Source organism: Lichenostomus cassidix, chromosome 3 (assembly GCF_008360975.1).
Source record: "Lichenostomus cassidix isolate B80296 chromosome 3, HeHo_3.0, whole genome shotgun sequence".
In the NCBI taxonomy this organism is placed as follows: Eukaryota; Metazoa; Chordata; class Aves; order Passeriformes; family Meliphagidae; genus Lichenostomus; species Lichenostomus cassidix.
Window position 1 is genome coordinate 79897173 of NC_139483.1, and position 13903 is coordinate 79911075.

The 13903-nt window shown below is 35.9% G+C and overlaps 1 protein-coding gene across 3 annotated transcripts in view; it reads right to left on the minus strand.

The window, feature by feature from the left end:
- Positions 1 to 1311: 1311 nt before the first annotated feature.
- Positions 1312 to 13903, minus strand: part of BCKDHB (branched chain keto acid dehydrogenase E1 subunit beta) — a 112022-nt gene continuing 99430 nt past the window's right edge. The window contains exons 10-11 of one of the 3 annotated variants that reach the window (XM_085056445.1): positions 6597 to 6749; positions 1312 to 1648 (exon numbers count right to left, since the gene is read on the minus strand). In XM_085056445.1, coding sequence (XP_084912571.1) covers positions 6609 to 6749 — 141 coding nt within the window. In that variant the 3' untranslated portion in view covers positions 1312 to 1648; positions 6597 to 6608. Of the gene's footprint in view, positions 1649 to 6592; positions 6750 to 13903 lie in introns of those variants that run through there. The other 2 variants (XM_085056446.1, XR_014851030.1) reach the window with 2 other exon arrangements.

Genomic DNA, 13903 nt, shown 5'->3' on the forward strand with positions numbered 1-13903 from the left:
CCTATTTTATCTTTGCCAGGGAAAAACACTCCATTACCCAAAACAGAGGAGAAAGGAACAATTTTTAATACTATCAAAATTGACATAACACCAGTCACCAAAAATACAAAACCTGCTCCTCAACCAGATTGTAGCAGTCCACATTAAGAGCAGATATTTTCTACATGTTTATTAAGAAATATATTATTCCATATTTCAGTACAGGTAACTTGAACTTAAGCTTTGCACTAAATTAGAAATCACTTTTATCCATGAAAACTGTAAATACAAAGTATATTGTATTAAGGCTATTAATTACCAAAATATATTTTGCTAAGGCAGTACTATGATTTCATCTATTTTATGTGCTTTGAAATACAGTAACAGTACATTTTTAGGATACAGTTACTAAAATATCTCTTGATGTTCTACAAAGACAGAAATAATTTTCAAAACCATTTTTCTTCATATGCCCAAAACAGCTTCCATCCAGAGGAAAAAAAAAAAAATGTAATGCATCCATCTTATTTCAAACAATAAACAAGTTCTATACGTGGCATTTACAGGAGACTTACAAGACTTGACAACAATCTCATTTTGATTGGACACATTAACAACTAGCTTCATTATCAGTTGCGGGATTCTCTAGGGAATGCACAAACTATGAACGCAGAATCTTACACAAAATGGTTGGACCTGAAAAGGTAATAATTTAGCACTTTCCATAGATCCACTGATATTCACAGTGAAGTTATCCCCCTTAGCTTTCTCCCTGGTGTGTTTCAGCTGTCATCTCGAGGATTGTCCTAAAAATACAAAGGTAATCTTCTTTCTCTCTGGAAGATCCCCCTGAATTATCACAGAAATGTGATTATCTGGCTACTGGCATCCATCTCCCCAGCTCCTCCACACCTTACCTCATACGATAAGAAGCAAGGCAGCGTAAGACTGAATTGTACAGAGAGCAAAGCAGGCAAGAAGATGAGGAACTGCTTTTTGCTCAACTGCTTAGTAGCAGACACATTCAATTTCTAGAGGAAAGGATATTGCAGCAAAGATGTACCAATTAAGCCTCTCACTTATAGCAGCAAAGCACAAAAATCTCTCCTCCCTTCTCAAGAAAAATGGACTTCCCATTGCAGAAAGGGAAATCAGCATTAGAGATTATTTTGCATGAAGCCACTCAAGTGAAACACTAATGCCACTAGTTAAAGCACATCTCCATCACACAACTTGGTCTGGCTGTCTAGGGCTTATTTTGTTGAAAATACAGTCACATTCAAATAACTTCTTTGGGTTTTTCTGGAACAGTAGGAAAACTAAGAGACAACATGAGCATCATATGTTTTATTGAATAAAACTTTGCTTCTAATATTTACACAGTGAAGTCTAGATGGAACTTAGTGAAGCATGGCAATGTGCAATATTCATACAACATCTGGAATATCTTTAAATACATCTGAAACTACTTACTATAACAATCACCTGCCCATCACTGATTTCATAATTAAGGAAAATTTGAACTTGCTGAAGAAAAGCCAAAATGAATATTAAGGATAACTGAGTCAAAAGAAAAGTCTGCTATGTAAATTCCAAACCCAAAAGACCTGATTAAAGTGTCAAGAGTTTTGAAGGCAGCTTCTGTATTTCCCCGTTGTTCTTCTCCTCCCTGCAGAAAAAGATGACAAAGTAAATTATAAATCTTAAGACTGAAACTAATATTTGCACATTAAAAAGTCAGCAAACTCCTGGGTAATCTTATTCCTTAAATTCATAATGTCTTAACTTCAAGGTGTATGAACTAAAGCAAATTACTACCAATTACTTACTCATTTTGTGTTAAATACTATATTACATCCTTAAAGCTGCCAGGGTAGACCCACAGAAGTTAGAAATGCTGCAAATGATACCTAGTGTCAACATACCACTAATTATTGCCATTTATGAAAAAAAATTTATGAAGAACTGTCTTCTCTCCCACTCTAGAATGTTAAGAAAATGTTTTGTATTTTTTCTAAAGCTCTACTAGATAGACTATCTTTCTACTATTACAGATAAGAGGGGTCTTGTAAAAAAACTGTAGTCAACACCTTTCCTGTTTACAGGGATTTTTTTAAAGATAATTTCATTACTGACCTGTCATGAATTCTCAGCAAGGTCTGAACGTAAATACAGACTTGCAGCAACCATACTAACAGTCTAACTCATAGCTCAAGTAGAGTGGTATCTTATATGTTGATTCTTATTTACCACTCACTGGTGGTAAATAAGACATGATTCACTGGCCACTTCATGATTTTTGTCATCCAGCAGAAATAGATTATAAACCAGGAATGTTGCATGCTACTTAAGCCTCTGGAGGTTGTTTATTCTAGTGGGTTACAGTCAGCACATTATTAACCACACAGTCTAGCCTGCCACATTTGTGATTTATGTATTGAAAAAAACTGGCCATTAGTCTCAAGTTAAAAAGATCTTGCACAGTCTCTCGTATCTTATTTATCAAACAGGGAGAGGAATTACAGTTTTCCTGTGCTCAAGTCAACCTGTATGAAGTCCAGCCGAATATCGAGGAGTGCAAGGAAGACACAATTACTAACAAAAGTACCTAACAGGTCCCTTCCTGTTTCCCAGCACAACCAATTTCAAATGCAAGCTTGGAAAGAAAAACAAATTTAAATCAACCCCTCAAGATCCCCTAACATCACCTAAGATTAAACTTCTCATGAAATAGTTCTGCAATGAAGTTCAGTGTGATAACTTTGCATTTTTAGAGACTAGGTTTGCAACAGTAACAATGGCTCTCCAAAAACACACACCCTTTCACAGACGTAAACTGTAAACTAGCAAGGAAGGCTTTAAAATTCAGAATTTGACAAGAGAACAAAATATACAAATGTGGTAGTAAAAGCTGCAGAAGATAACATAAAAGCATTTAGCTATCTGCCATTTCTATGCTACAGTCATCCCTCAACATATTTGTGAACAAGAGCATGCTTTATAAAATTTGTCACTATTTTATTCTGTTTCATGGCTACCTTTTGTTTCTTCTTTTAGGGTTTCTTTTTTACCCTCCCTAAACAAACAGTCAGACAATGTTACATTTACCCAGGAAATGTATATCCATCCTAATCTCCCTGCTTTTTTTATCTTTATCTGTTTTCCAGCTACAGAGAATTATCTGGAACACAGCCGCCTACCTGGAAGCTATTTCTCTTACAGCTAACATAGCTATAAATTTCAATAACTAAGAAGCTGCTGAAAGACAAAGACTTTGCTCTTGCCTGTATCACTGGTGAGGTACACAAGACACATCAACAAACACTGTCTTTAAGCAGGAAATCCGTCTGCACTGACAATCTCAAGATAAGCAACTATCCATGTGTGAGATGCTGTCAACACAGGCTGAATAAAACTAAACGTACATTAAGATAATAATACTAACTTCAGAAATTATTAACCGCAGCATCCAGCTTTTTTTACTCCTCCAGGTCTCCCTCCCCTATCCCACTGAGGGGAAATGATAGTGGCTGTGTGGGGCTGAGTCGCCAGCTGGGGTTCAATCACGACACCAGCTCGACCATTTCTGTAATTCAAAAGCCAACGCTATGCCCTTCTTCACCACGTGGAACTGCTAGCTCCTCTGTCTCTCCAGCAGTAGGACAAGAAGGGGCCCAACTTCTCTCAGATCCAGAAGGACTGACTGTTCTCAAATCCACACAGACTGTAAAACCATTTCTTAGAATTACACATGAGATGGTTTGAACACATAAGCTCATCACTCCATACCAATGGCAAGTAATAGATGTTAAAATGAATACAAAAAGAAGCAAATGTAAATCAACCCTTTCATTTCTCAGAAACATACGTGGGCTACCTTACAGGCAAACTCTGAGGAGGTGACAGCAGGATGGGGACCTATTGCAACTGCTGTGTCAAATACGTAAGAGCAATGTGTAGCATACAGAAAAATCAGGGAATACTCCCCTGAAATGTGCCTTACAACAAGACACATTAATGCTCTCTCATAGAAAAACTTTGAGAAGCTCATTCTGTGACACTAGTATCTAGTCACACCAACCAAAAGATGTGGTGCTATGGGCCCAAATATCTGGAGGTTTTGTTAGACAAACCAGAAAGCAGAGTTTTCTGTGTCTTGACTCTGCTTTTCAGACAACCCCTAATAAATCTGTTCCTTGACATGCTAAATCCCCATTTTCAGCTGACCAACAACCTCCTCTGATATTTGTGAGTGGTCCAGTCCACAAGAGAAATACAATTGTAAATACAGATGACTTCCATGTTTTAGACCAGGTTTAGTGTGGACTTCCAGTGTGGAAACTGGATTGTGAACCAATTCAATGCCATCTCAGAACCCATTTTTTCAGTTTATACCTCCCTCACTTTTTCATCCTATAGAGGAACAGGGGATTAACTAAGTCACTGAATCAGCAAATGTCCTCAGTTTGTCTTCCTTTTCTTACAGGAGTAACAATATTTGGTCCTTTAGTTTCCTTTGAAAAGTAATGGATCAGAGGCTACCTAGCATGGCCCAGTAACTCCTCTCAAGGAACAGATACAACCAAGACATTCTCTTTACGAGAGATTCCCTGACTTTGTTACAGAGGTGCCAAAGAAAAAAGAAAATAGATCTTTAGTAAGTTTACTTCAACCCAGATAAAAGGCAAGGACAACCATCATAAAAGGAGAGCATTGACTGCATATTCTACAGAAAAGATGACAGGTCAGAAAACAGCTTTAGTTTTAATTCCAATGAAATGAGGCGCATTAAGAACAGCATCACCAGCTGGGAGGGGAGGGAATTGTCCCACTCTGCCTGCACTGGGGAAACCTCACCTCAAGTCCTGTGTGCAGTTTTGGGCACCACAAAGTAAGAAAGAGATTAAACTGTTAGAATGTCCAAAGGAGAGCAATAAAGATGGTGAAGGGCCTTGAGGGGAAGCTGTGTGAGAAGCAGCTGAGGGCACTTGGTCTGTTCAGCCTGGAGGAGAGGAGACTGAGTGGAAGAGGAAGAGTAGACACTGATCTCTTCACTCTTGCAACCAGTGACAGGACTAAAGGAAATAGCACGAAGCTGAATCAGGGGAGGTTTAGGTTGGATATCAGGGAAAGGTTTTTCACCCAGAGGGCAGCTGGGCACTGGAACATGCTCCCCAGGGAAGAGGTCACAGCACCAAGCCTGACAGAGTTCAAGAAGAATTTGGACGACACTCTCAGGCACATGGTGTGATCCTTGGGGTGTCTTCCACAGTGCCAGGAGTTACACTCAATGATCCTGATGGGTCCCCTCCAGTTCAGGATATTCTGTGATTCTACTAAATGCTCTGGTATGTCAGTAACAAGCGGTTTTTGAGAAAAGTGGAACTACTTTATATTTTGGAGACACTTCCTGACTGGCAGCAGTCCCATTTCTCACTTAGGTACTCCACTATCAGCTATTGAGGGAAACAAACAGGGTGGAATGCAAAAAAGTCTCCTGGAAGTAATTATGCATACAAAGGAAATTAACATTATAGTATTGGCAACCTTCTATCCGTAGCTTTAAATTTAATTCACAGTTTAATGCAGAGGTAAAATGGACAGAAGATGGCGCCCCTAATATAGGGCCCACCTTGGCCCTCCTGTCTTTGGTGTCAACAGCTAAAAATCCCCTGTCTGCCCATTACAGATTCTCCTTATTCCAAAGGAAAAGAGGCTTTTTTTTTTTTTTTCTCTTTAGTTCAGATCCATCAAGACTGTCTCTCAAAAATTCCGCTACTTTGTTCAGTTAAAGGAAGCAGAGAATACATTGTATTGACACATTTTCTCAACTATTAAACTATGGTCATGAAACACCAGAAGTTCTCCAACAGCCACATAAAATCCCAAGTCCTGACCAGCCACCCCACAGTCAAATGCTACTCAGTGTAACATTACAATGAAACAAAAGATGTTATAGACTGTGATTGACACAGAAATATATATTACTTCATAGTCTTGCTACTCTGCAAACAGAAATCTTCAAGCATGATCAAATTGTATTAAAGACCATAAAGAAAAATTATTTTTAGAATAAATATTGAATATTAGCCTTATAACTGTACAGCAGAATTGTAAGACAGTAGAGATACTTCATGTATTTTCAATGGTTTGTGTATGTTTAAAATACAGACCCAATAGTCAGGGTAAATTGGGTGGTATTAGTCCTGCAGGATTACAGGTCACCCTGAGGAGTGAAAAATTGTAAAATTTAACACTGTGGTTTTCCTATGAAGTAACTCTTGAGTATTCTAATAGAGATGAAAATATATTCTCTGCATAAGTATTCCTTTCACCCTTCACTTCATACTCTCATCACTTCTCAGGATTGAAGATGTTTCATTTTCCGATTGATTAAGCAAGGTAATTAATTTTTAACACTGACTTCGATGGCAGTACCTAAAAATATTCAGATACCCTTAAGACTGAAGGCCCAAAGCTGTAAAGGCAATTCTTATTATAACTAACTAACTAAATAAAAGAGTAGTACTATACTCCCAAACCTTGCAGTTATTCTCTCAGAATCCTTACTGGTAAACTGTCAGTATAAGATATGATTTCTCACATACTACACATACCTGTACTACTGCTCAGTAGTTAATCATTTTTCTAAGAGCATCATAGCATTTCCATTTGTCTGGGATGTAGAAAGGCTCAAAGATGTGAGGGAAGGGAGTGTCATACCCACACACTCTTGAAATAGGAGCTTCTAAATTCAAAAAGCATTCCTCCTGTTAACAGAAATACAAAATGAATGTTAGTGAGGACATTATTTTCAGGCATCACAAATTGAGGTCAAATGAACTTTGCCAGACTGACAGTCCCGGAAACTCAAAACTTCTATTTATATCACTGAATAAGTAGTTGAGACCCAGAACAGTGCTTCCTTTTGCCCAAAGGTCCTTATTAAAATAACAACTTGTATTAATGTTATTTTCATTTTCTACATGTGTGCTGTGTTAAATCATAGGCAGGTTATATTTAGTACATCTGCTATACATCCAGACAACTGCTGCCAAGAAACAAATATTTTAGGAACAAAGGAGTAAGAGTCTCTTTCCTGTGCCACTTTTAAACTTATAGAAAAATTATATAATCAAAGAATGCATATTATTTGTTGAATATATGAATATCACATTCAAACTTCTTTAAACTCAGATTATTAAGGCTCTGTCTAAGCACTAAGCAGTTATGGAAATTAAGTGGATTTGCATATCTCGAACCTTTGAGTCAAAGCCATGCTCTACTCTAAACCCCACAACTTGTGTTCTACTTGGAGATCAGATTTGGTAATGACTATTAGAGTTTCATTACTTGACCTAGTCAGGCATAAAATACCACACTAATCTGGAGGTAACCTGTAAATATGTAACATTATCAGACTTAGTAACCAAATAAATAGTGGGGTTTCAATCTTCTTACTCTCAAGTACCAGAGTGATAGCATGGACCACAAAAATCTGTAAGACATAGATGTAGAAATAACCTAGCCAGATCAAACTGATGTTGATGCTAATTATCAGCTCCCTTTCTCCCCATCTCTTAAATACAGATATTTGCTTTCCAAAGCAGACAAATGAAGGGATAAAACATGCCTCCTCCTGGTCTCTCCTTGGTCTCTCCTTTATGAACTGCAGCAACTGAGACATCCTGGCCAACTCCCCCTGTACTTGGCTCAGCAAAATGGAAGATGATTATCTACTGGTCCTTTTCTGCCAAGCCCACAAGGAAAATAGTTAAAAAGCTATGCTTTTCTGCAAGACAGTGCTAAGTGTTTTCTCAGACTGATGAACTGTTTTGAATGCATGTTGCCTTGCAGTTCATGGCAGTTTAACTTTCTGTACTTTCTACACGTCACAGTACTTGGCAGTATAGAAGGTGCTGGTAACACACTGAGATCTCAACCTTTCACTCCAGCATTGTGAAGTGCGTTTTTCTGGACAATGAATGGAAGTAGTAAGTCCAAGACGTTGTGTGACTGCACTCAGTACCAATTACACTTAATAGTGAACTAATTCAAATAGAAAATTTCACAGTCTGAGTAGGTCTGAGGTAAAATATATATATGCAAACAATATAAATATTTTTGAGGTCCATTTCCAGGCACTCCTGTCTTTGAGTGAAAGATTCTCTTTAGAACAAAATACTGGGAAGTAGAGAGTAATAAATCCTTCATCTGTCTACAAGGTAGATCATGATGCCTTATTCCAACCTGCTGGCAAAGGTATTTTTGGTTTTAAAGAGTCCTTGATTCTCATGTTGTAAATGCCCAATAAGACAAGGTAATAGTTTTTGAACCATCTCAAAACTGACTGCCCAATCCACCTGTCAGGTTGCATTACCACAAAACATGCAAGTGTGTTCTAGACCCACAACCTCCCAGTCCTGCATTGCTGTTTTCAAGTACCCAAAAGAGACCACTATCTAGGAGACAGACAGTTTAAACAAACTGATATTTTTCAAGTAAAGATGTTAGGAAAAAACCATAAAAGTTACATGGTTTTTAGTAAAGTAAAGTAGTAGGCATGGGATTTCTGATTCAGTGTAAAATAGTTTAGACTCAGTTTTGAAAATCTGTATGAAAAAGTCCTACTCATTTAGCAGGATATCTGTAACTTCCAAAATTCAACTAAAGTAAAAAGTTATTGTTTTGTTAGAAACATAAATGTTTAAAAAAGCAACATATATAGTTATTAGTTCAATCAATCTAATATTTTCTTAATGTAAAAAAATCAAACAAATCATTAAATTGCTGTTCTTGCTCTGCTTCCTAACTGCAGAGGCCAAATTCTGGCCTCAGTTATTTAATATGACCTTTGCCAATTTTCCTTCATTTGCCTAATTTTCCCTCAAAGCTTCCTGGAGAATACATGATTATATTCTATAAAGGCATTATAATTGGTCGCATAATTCTATCTCAACATTTGATGCTTAATATACATTTACGAAGACTTTTCAAAACAACTTAAGAGCACAGGTCACAGTAGAAAACTGTTCTTGAAATTCATAGCAGTCAGTCAAATGCATCACACACACACCACTTGAAAACAATCACATGCCTTGATTGTTAGGCTAAGGCTAAAACCAAGGACTTGCTGGATGCTGCATGATCACACGTGAAATGGATCCTTCAGTACTTGGTATGCTCAATCTATTTCCCTAGATTACAATATTCTAGTGTGCTAATATAGAAAACTTTATCCAAGTTTATTTTAGCTTTATTTAAAAGTATATTTTACTTCTATCAGAGATTCAGGTACTCATTCCTAAATCAGAGTTCTGAGTGTAAAACTCTTTAAAGTGTATGATTGAGAACTCCAGACATTTATAGAGATACACAGTTGTACAAAAAGGATAAAATAAGAAAAGCAATTCATTACTGGGCATTAGTGAAAGAAAACATTACTCATCCGTCTGCAATGTATTGAAAAATAAAGCAGTCTTATCCACTGTTTGGAGGAAGTGCTCTTAGGCACCTGGCCAAGAAGAAAACAGTTTAAGAATTTTTTTGCTCCAGCCTGTCGTTCCTCTGAAGGGAGTCGCTACAATTCCACAGTCATAGTAAACAAATCTTCAAATGCAAACACTTTGGTACATACTGGTAAATAAGACTATTTAATGCATAGCTAGCAAATCAAACAGATTCAAACTCAGTCTTTCCCTCTACCATAGCCTTACTTTCTTTACTTCCATATTGTTTGGATCTAGTTCATTTTTCCCGTCTAACTGGCATGGATTGAAATTAGTAAACAGGATTTTTTAAAATTATTTTTCATTTCTACTGGTATGTAGAATACTTCCTAAGTGAGAAAGCTGTCCTTTAAAAAGAAATTATTTCTGCAACATTTCACATCCTCAGGGTCTCTCCAATACTATTCCTATTTTGCAACACTACAAGTACCCCAAAAAACTGACAACTGCTAGAATGTCAGATGACTCCTATATGAGATCACTGATCTTACAACTCCTTTTTCAGTACAGGAATTTACTTTCTGTAGGGTGATAATCAAAAAGTTGATATTAAAGACTAATATGAACACGAAGAGCTGGATAGAACTTTTATTTTGATATAATAGCTATTATAATAAAAAGAAGACTAAACATAAGATTAAAGTCCATTACACAAGGCAAATCATAGGAACATTCTTCATGCAAGAGTACCCATTTTTTGCTGACAATAACTAAAAAATTTAGACTTAGGAAGTCACACGACAAGTTGCAAAGGCTTAATTAAATTGCAGTCAGTTTGTCAATTACAACTCTGACTTTTGCCATCTCATTTACAGATTATAAAATTTTAAAAACCACATACATAATTGAAGAACTTTTCAGAGAGAAAACTTATCATATCAGAGTTTCACTTTCTGTTCTGGACTTTTATTCAGATTTATTTATGCTGCAGCCATAAACTAAAGTGGGGGTTTAAACAGTTAAGAAAATTTTTTTCAGATCACTTTGTTGATGATTATTGTATCTATATTATTTATTACTTCCCCATATGGATTTTCAGCTGTAAATTACCTACTATTGTAAAAATACGGTGAAACCTACTATAGGTTAATAATGAACACAACAATCTCATTTACAATAAAATCTAATTTTTGACTCAGAGCTTAGATAACGAGTTTCAAAAGAAGCTTTCCAAAGATGTTGTCAATAAAGCCCCATTTTATAAAAAGTGGGTTTCATGCAATAAAGCTGACAATAAATAAAGATTAAAGGTATTTTTCTTTGGTTTATGTTTAAAAATAATGTCTAACTTGAAAAACTTACTTTCAATAACAGAGAAGTCTAGCATCTGCAGGTTTTCATATGTTTCTCAATTGTAGTACAGTACTTTTACAGCTGCAAGCACCAAACGCTACACATTTTTAACATAATTTGCTTTGACAACATATATATGTCAAATTCCTATGAACACTCACTTCTATGAGCTACATAAGTACTATACAATACACCCACAAGGTATTTTCAAGTTGAGATACGTATAGAGAAAGATATATATAGTCTTTCTTTGCAGGAACTTTTTTTTTCCAACAGCTTAGCCATTTTCACCTTAACATTTTTTTATAAATCTTTTCCTGATAGTTACAACAGTGACACAATTTTTCCTCAGCGAACTCAGCAGTTATATGTTGTAAACTTTTAACTTCTACCAAAGATTTTTCTCCTTTTTAAATCATTTTAAGACTACTATTTATAATTTAGCACAGATTGGTAATGTGTCATTTTATGTGCTACCAATTCTTTGAATTTATATAATTAATATCTTGTCAAATATAGAAAAATAGTTCACTGCTAAAATTATTTATCTTATGACTGCCAAAAGAGATAATATTTTTACTTACAAAATACTTCAGTAATTATAAAATAAAGAAGAATTTATGGGGGAAAAGTCTGTTCTGTGTAATTCATTGCCTTTTCACCATCAAAAAGCAATTAACTTCAAATATTGTCTCTATAGTAATAAATCACATAAAACAGTATTTATAGATTAAGTCAAATTTACTATATAAAAGATAAACTATTATAACATAAAATGAACAATTCATACACAGGCTTGAAGATTGCCTTTGCATTTTATTTCAGCCAGCTTCAAAAATGAACAGAACAACCTTTAATAACCCAATACATGACTGGTATGGTCTGTTCAATTTTCTTTATCAAGTTAACAACAGAACCACTCCAACATTCACAGCAGAAGCATTAACTTGAAGCTGTTGGAATTAGAGCCTCAGTCAGTGGCTTAGTTGTCTTGGTGGCAGAACTGCACAAAGAAATCAGCACAGCATTCCCAAGGTATTTACAATACAAAACAAAACAAAAAAAACCATAAACCAAACAAAACCAAATCTTTATTTATATCAAACAGATGATATTTTCAAAAAGGAGGAAAATGAATAAAAAGTAATTTTTATTTACTCACAACCTATCCTATGTTTTATGTAAAAAGGCAAAGACTTTGTATGAAAATTTTAGACCATTTAAATTGACTCTGATGTAATCTAGGACCAGAATTAAAATATACTCAGTTCAGAAGAACACACAGATAGGAGTTTAGCTCTTCCCAGTAAATGTATAATTTGCATTGTTTGGGGTATGAGGTGCAGCAGCCAGCACAATTCTCCACAAAATAAATGGCACAAGACAGATGCACTTGAGAGGATGTAACAGGACTTTCAGGTTATGGAATATGCTACTGTTTCAAGTGAACCATAACAATGTCCTTTGGCAAGTCAGGTGTTTGAAAATTAATTGCAATCCACTAGATGATCGCTTCCCACCTTTTTGCTACAAATACTAAAAACACTATTTTTTCCTAGGCAATTATTGCTACCCCATAGCTGAAAAAATCTAAGGTCTTTCCTAATTACGTATCTTATACGTTAGATATGCAGACAAAAATTATTCAAACAGAAATTATTACTGTGTATAGCAGCAAACCATCATACAGCAAATTCACGACAAATTATGTTGTTCTATAGTACATTCCAAGTTTCCTGTGCATTTCCTTAAGCGCCAATTACGAATATTTGCACCGGGACCCACATATTTTCTAAAAGCATACCCAAAGCCCCAGAGCTAGAATGATTCCCCTGACTCACAAGTATCTGAAGGTTCCTCCTTTATTGAGTTACTTGGCATTACTAACTCATCTTTTCAGTAAACGATCCTGCAAACTGCTGCAAGTACAATAACATGACTGAATAATCCACGGGAAATCAATGCAGCTGAAGTGCCTGCATAAAATTATTCTTACATTAAAATGTTTGCAGATCACAGGTCATTTTCCTCCATGAATGAGCAGCTGTTCTGCACAACAAACACCGGTTAAGCTTTTCAGTGAAGATTAAATTACTTCTAATTACTTCCTACCTTTTAATAACAAAGCTAGAAATATGCTACCAATACAATCAGACTTTATACTTTTCGATCATCACTTATCACCTACCATTCTAATTACTTATTTAAGTTTTTTGTAAAAACATCTCCTGGTTAAGCTTTGCATGCCAAAAGTGACTAGAAGGATTTGCTGCTACGAGTTTTAATAGTCAGTGAGTGGTATTTTTATTTTTACAGCTGTTGAGGCAGCTGAGAGATTCTTGCAAAGACAGCCTTGTCAGTGTACGTATCTGGCACAGTACTTCTCATAGAAGTACTTCGCTCAACACACACTAATGAACTTCAAAAGAAATGCAATTTCAGCTGCTGTTACTAAACAATTTAAACCTGCACATTTCCCCTTTTATACTGAACCATTTCCATTTTGGATCGGCACAGTGAGAATGACGCTGTCACTGTGACTGTCACCAAATCCTTCTCCAGGGCAAACCACAGCTTGGCCAGGCAGCCAGGGAGAGGCAAGTACAAAGGAACTATCCTGTCCTCCTGTGAAAACATCAAGGCTTGCCTAATATTTTCCAAGAATTTTCTGTATGATCACCTTTGCAAAGTAATGATCATGCAAAGTAGGCTCAGAGCAGAAGGGATTATTCGATTACTTGACACAAAGATATAAGGAATTTTATAGCGTATTCTTTAAATCAAGCTGTCATTTTAATTATACATTTAATTTACAGGAAGCTGCTTGATGGTTCAAGCCCTCGGGTAGAAGAATTCTAGTGAAAAGCTTCAAGTGAATAATAATTATTCTCTCATATAAAGGCAAAATTAACAGTTAAGAAAGATGACTGGTGAGAATAGAGAGCTAATTTTTATTCCACAGTAAAAAGTTGGAGAAAATGTAATGAGGTTTTAATATAAAGGTTTATGCAAAAAAATACTCAGAAACACTAAATTAATTATGTTTGAGACTGAGCTTTTGGGTTCAGGCAAACCCAAAAAGCATGAAATAACAATTTTACCAAATTTCTTACAGTAATTAG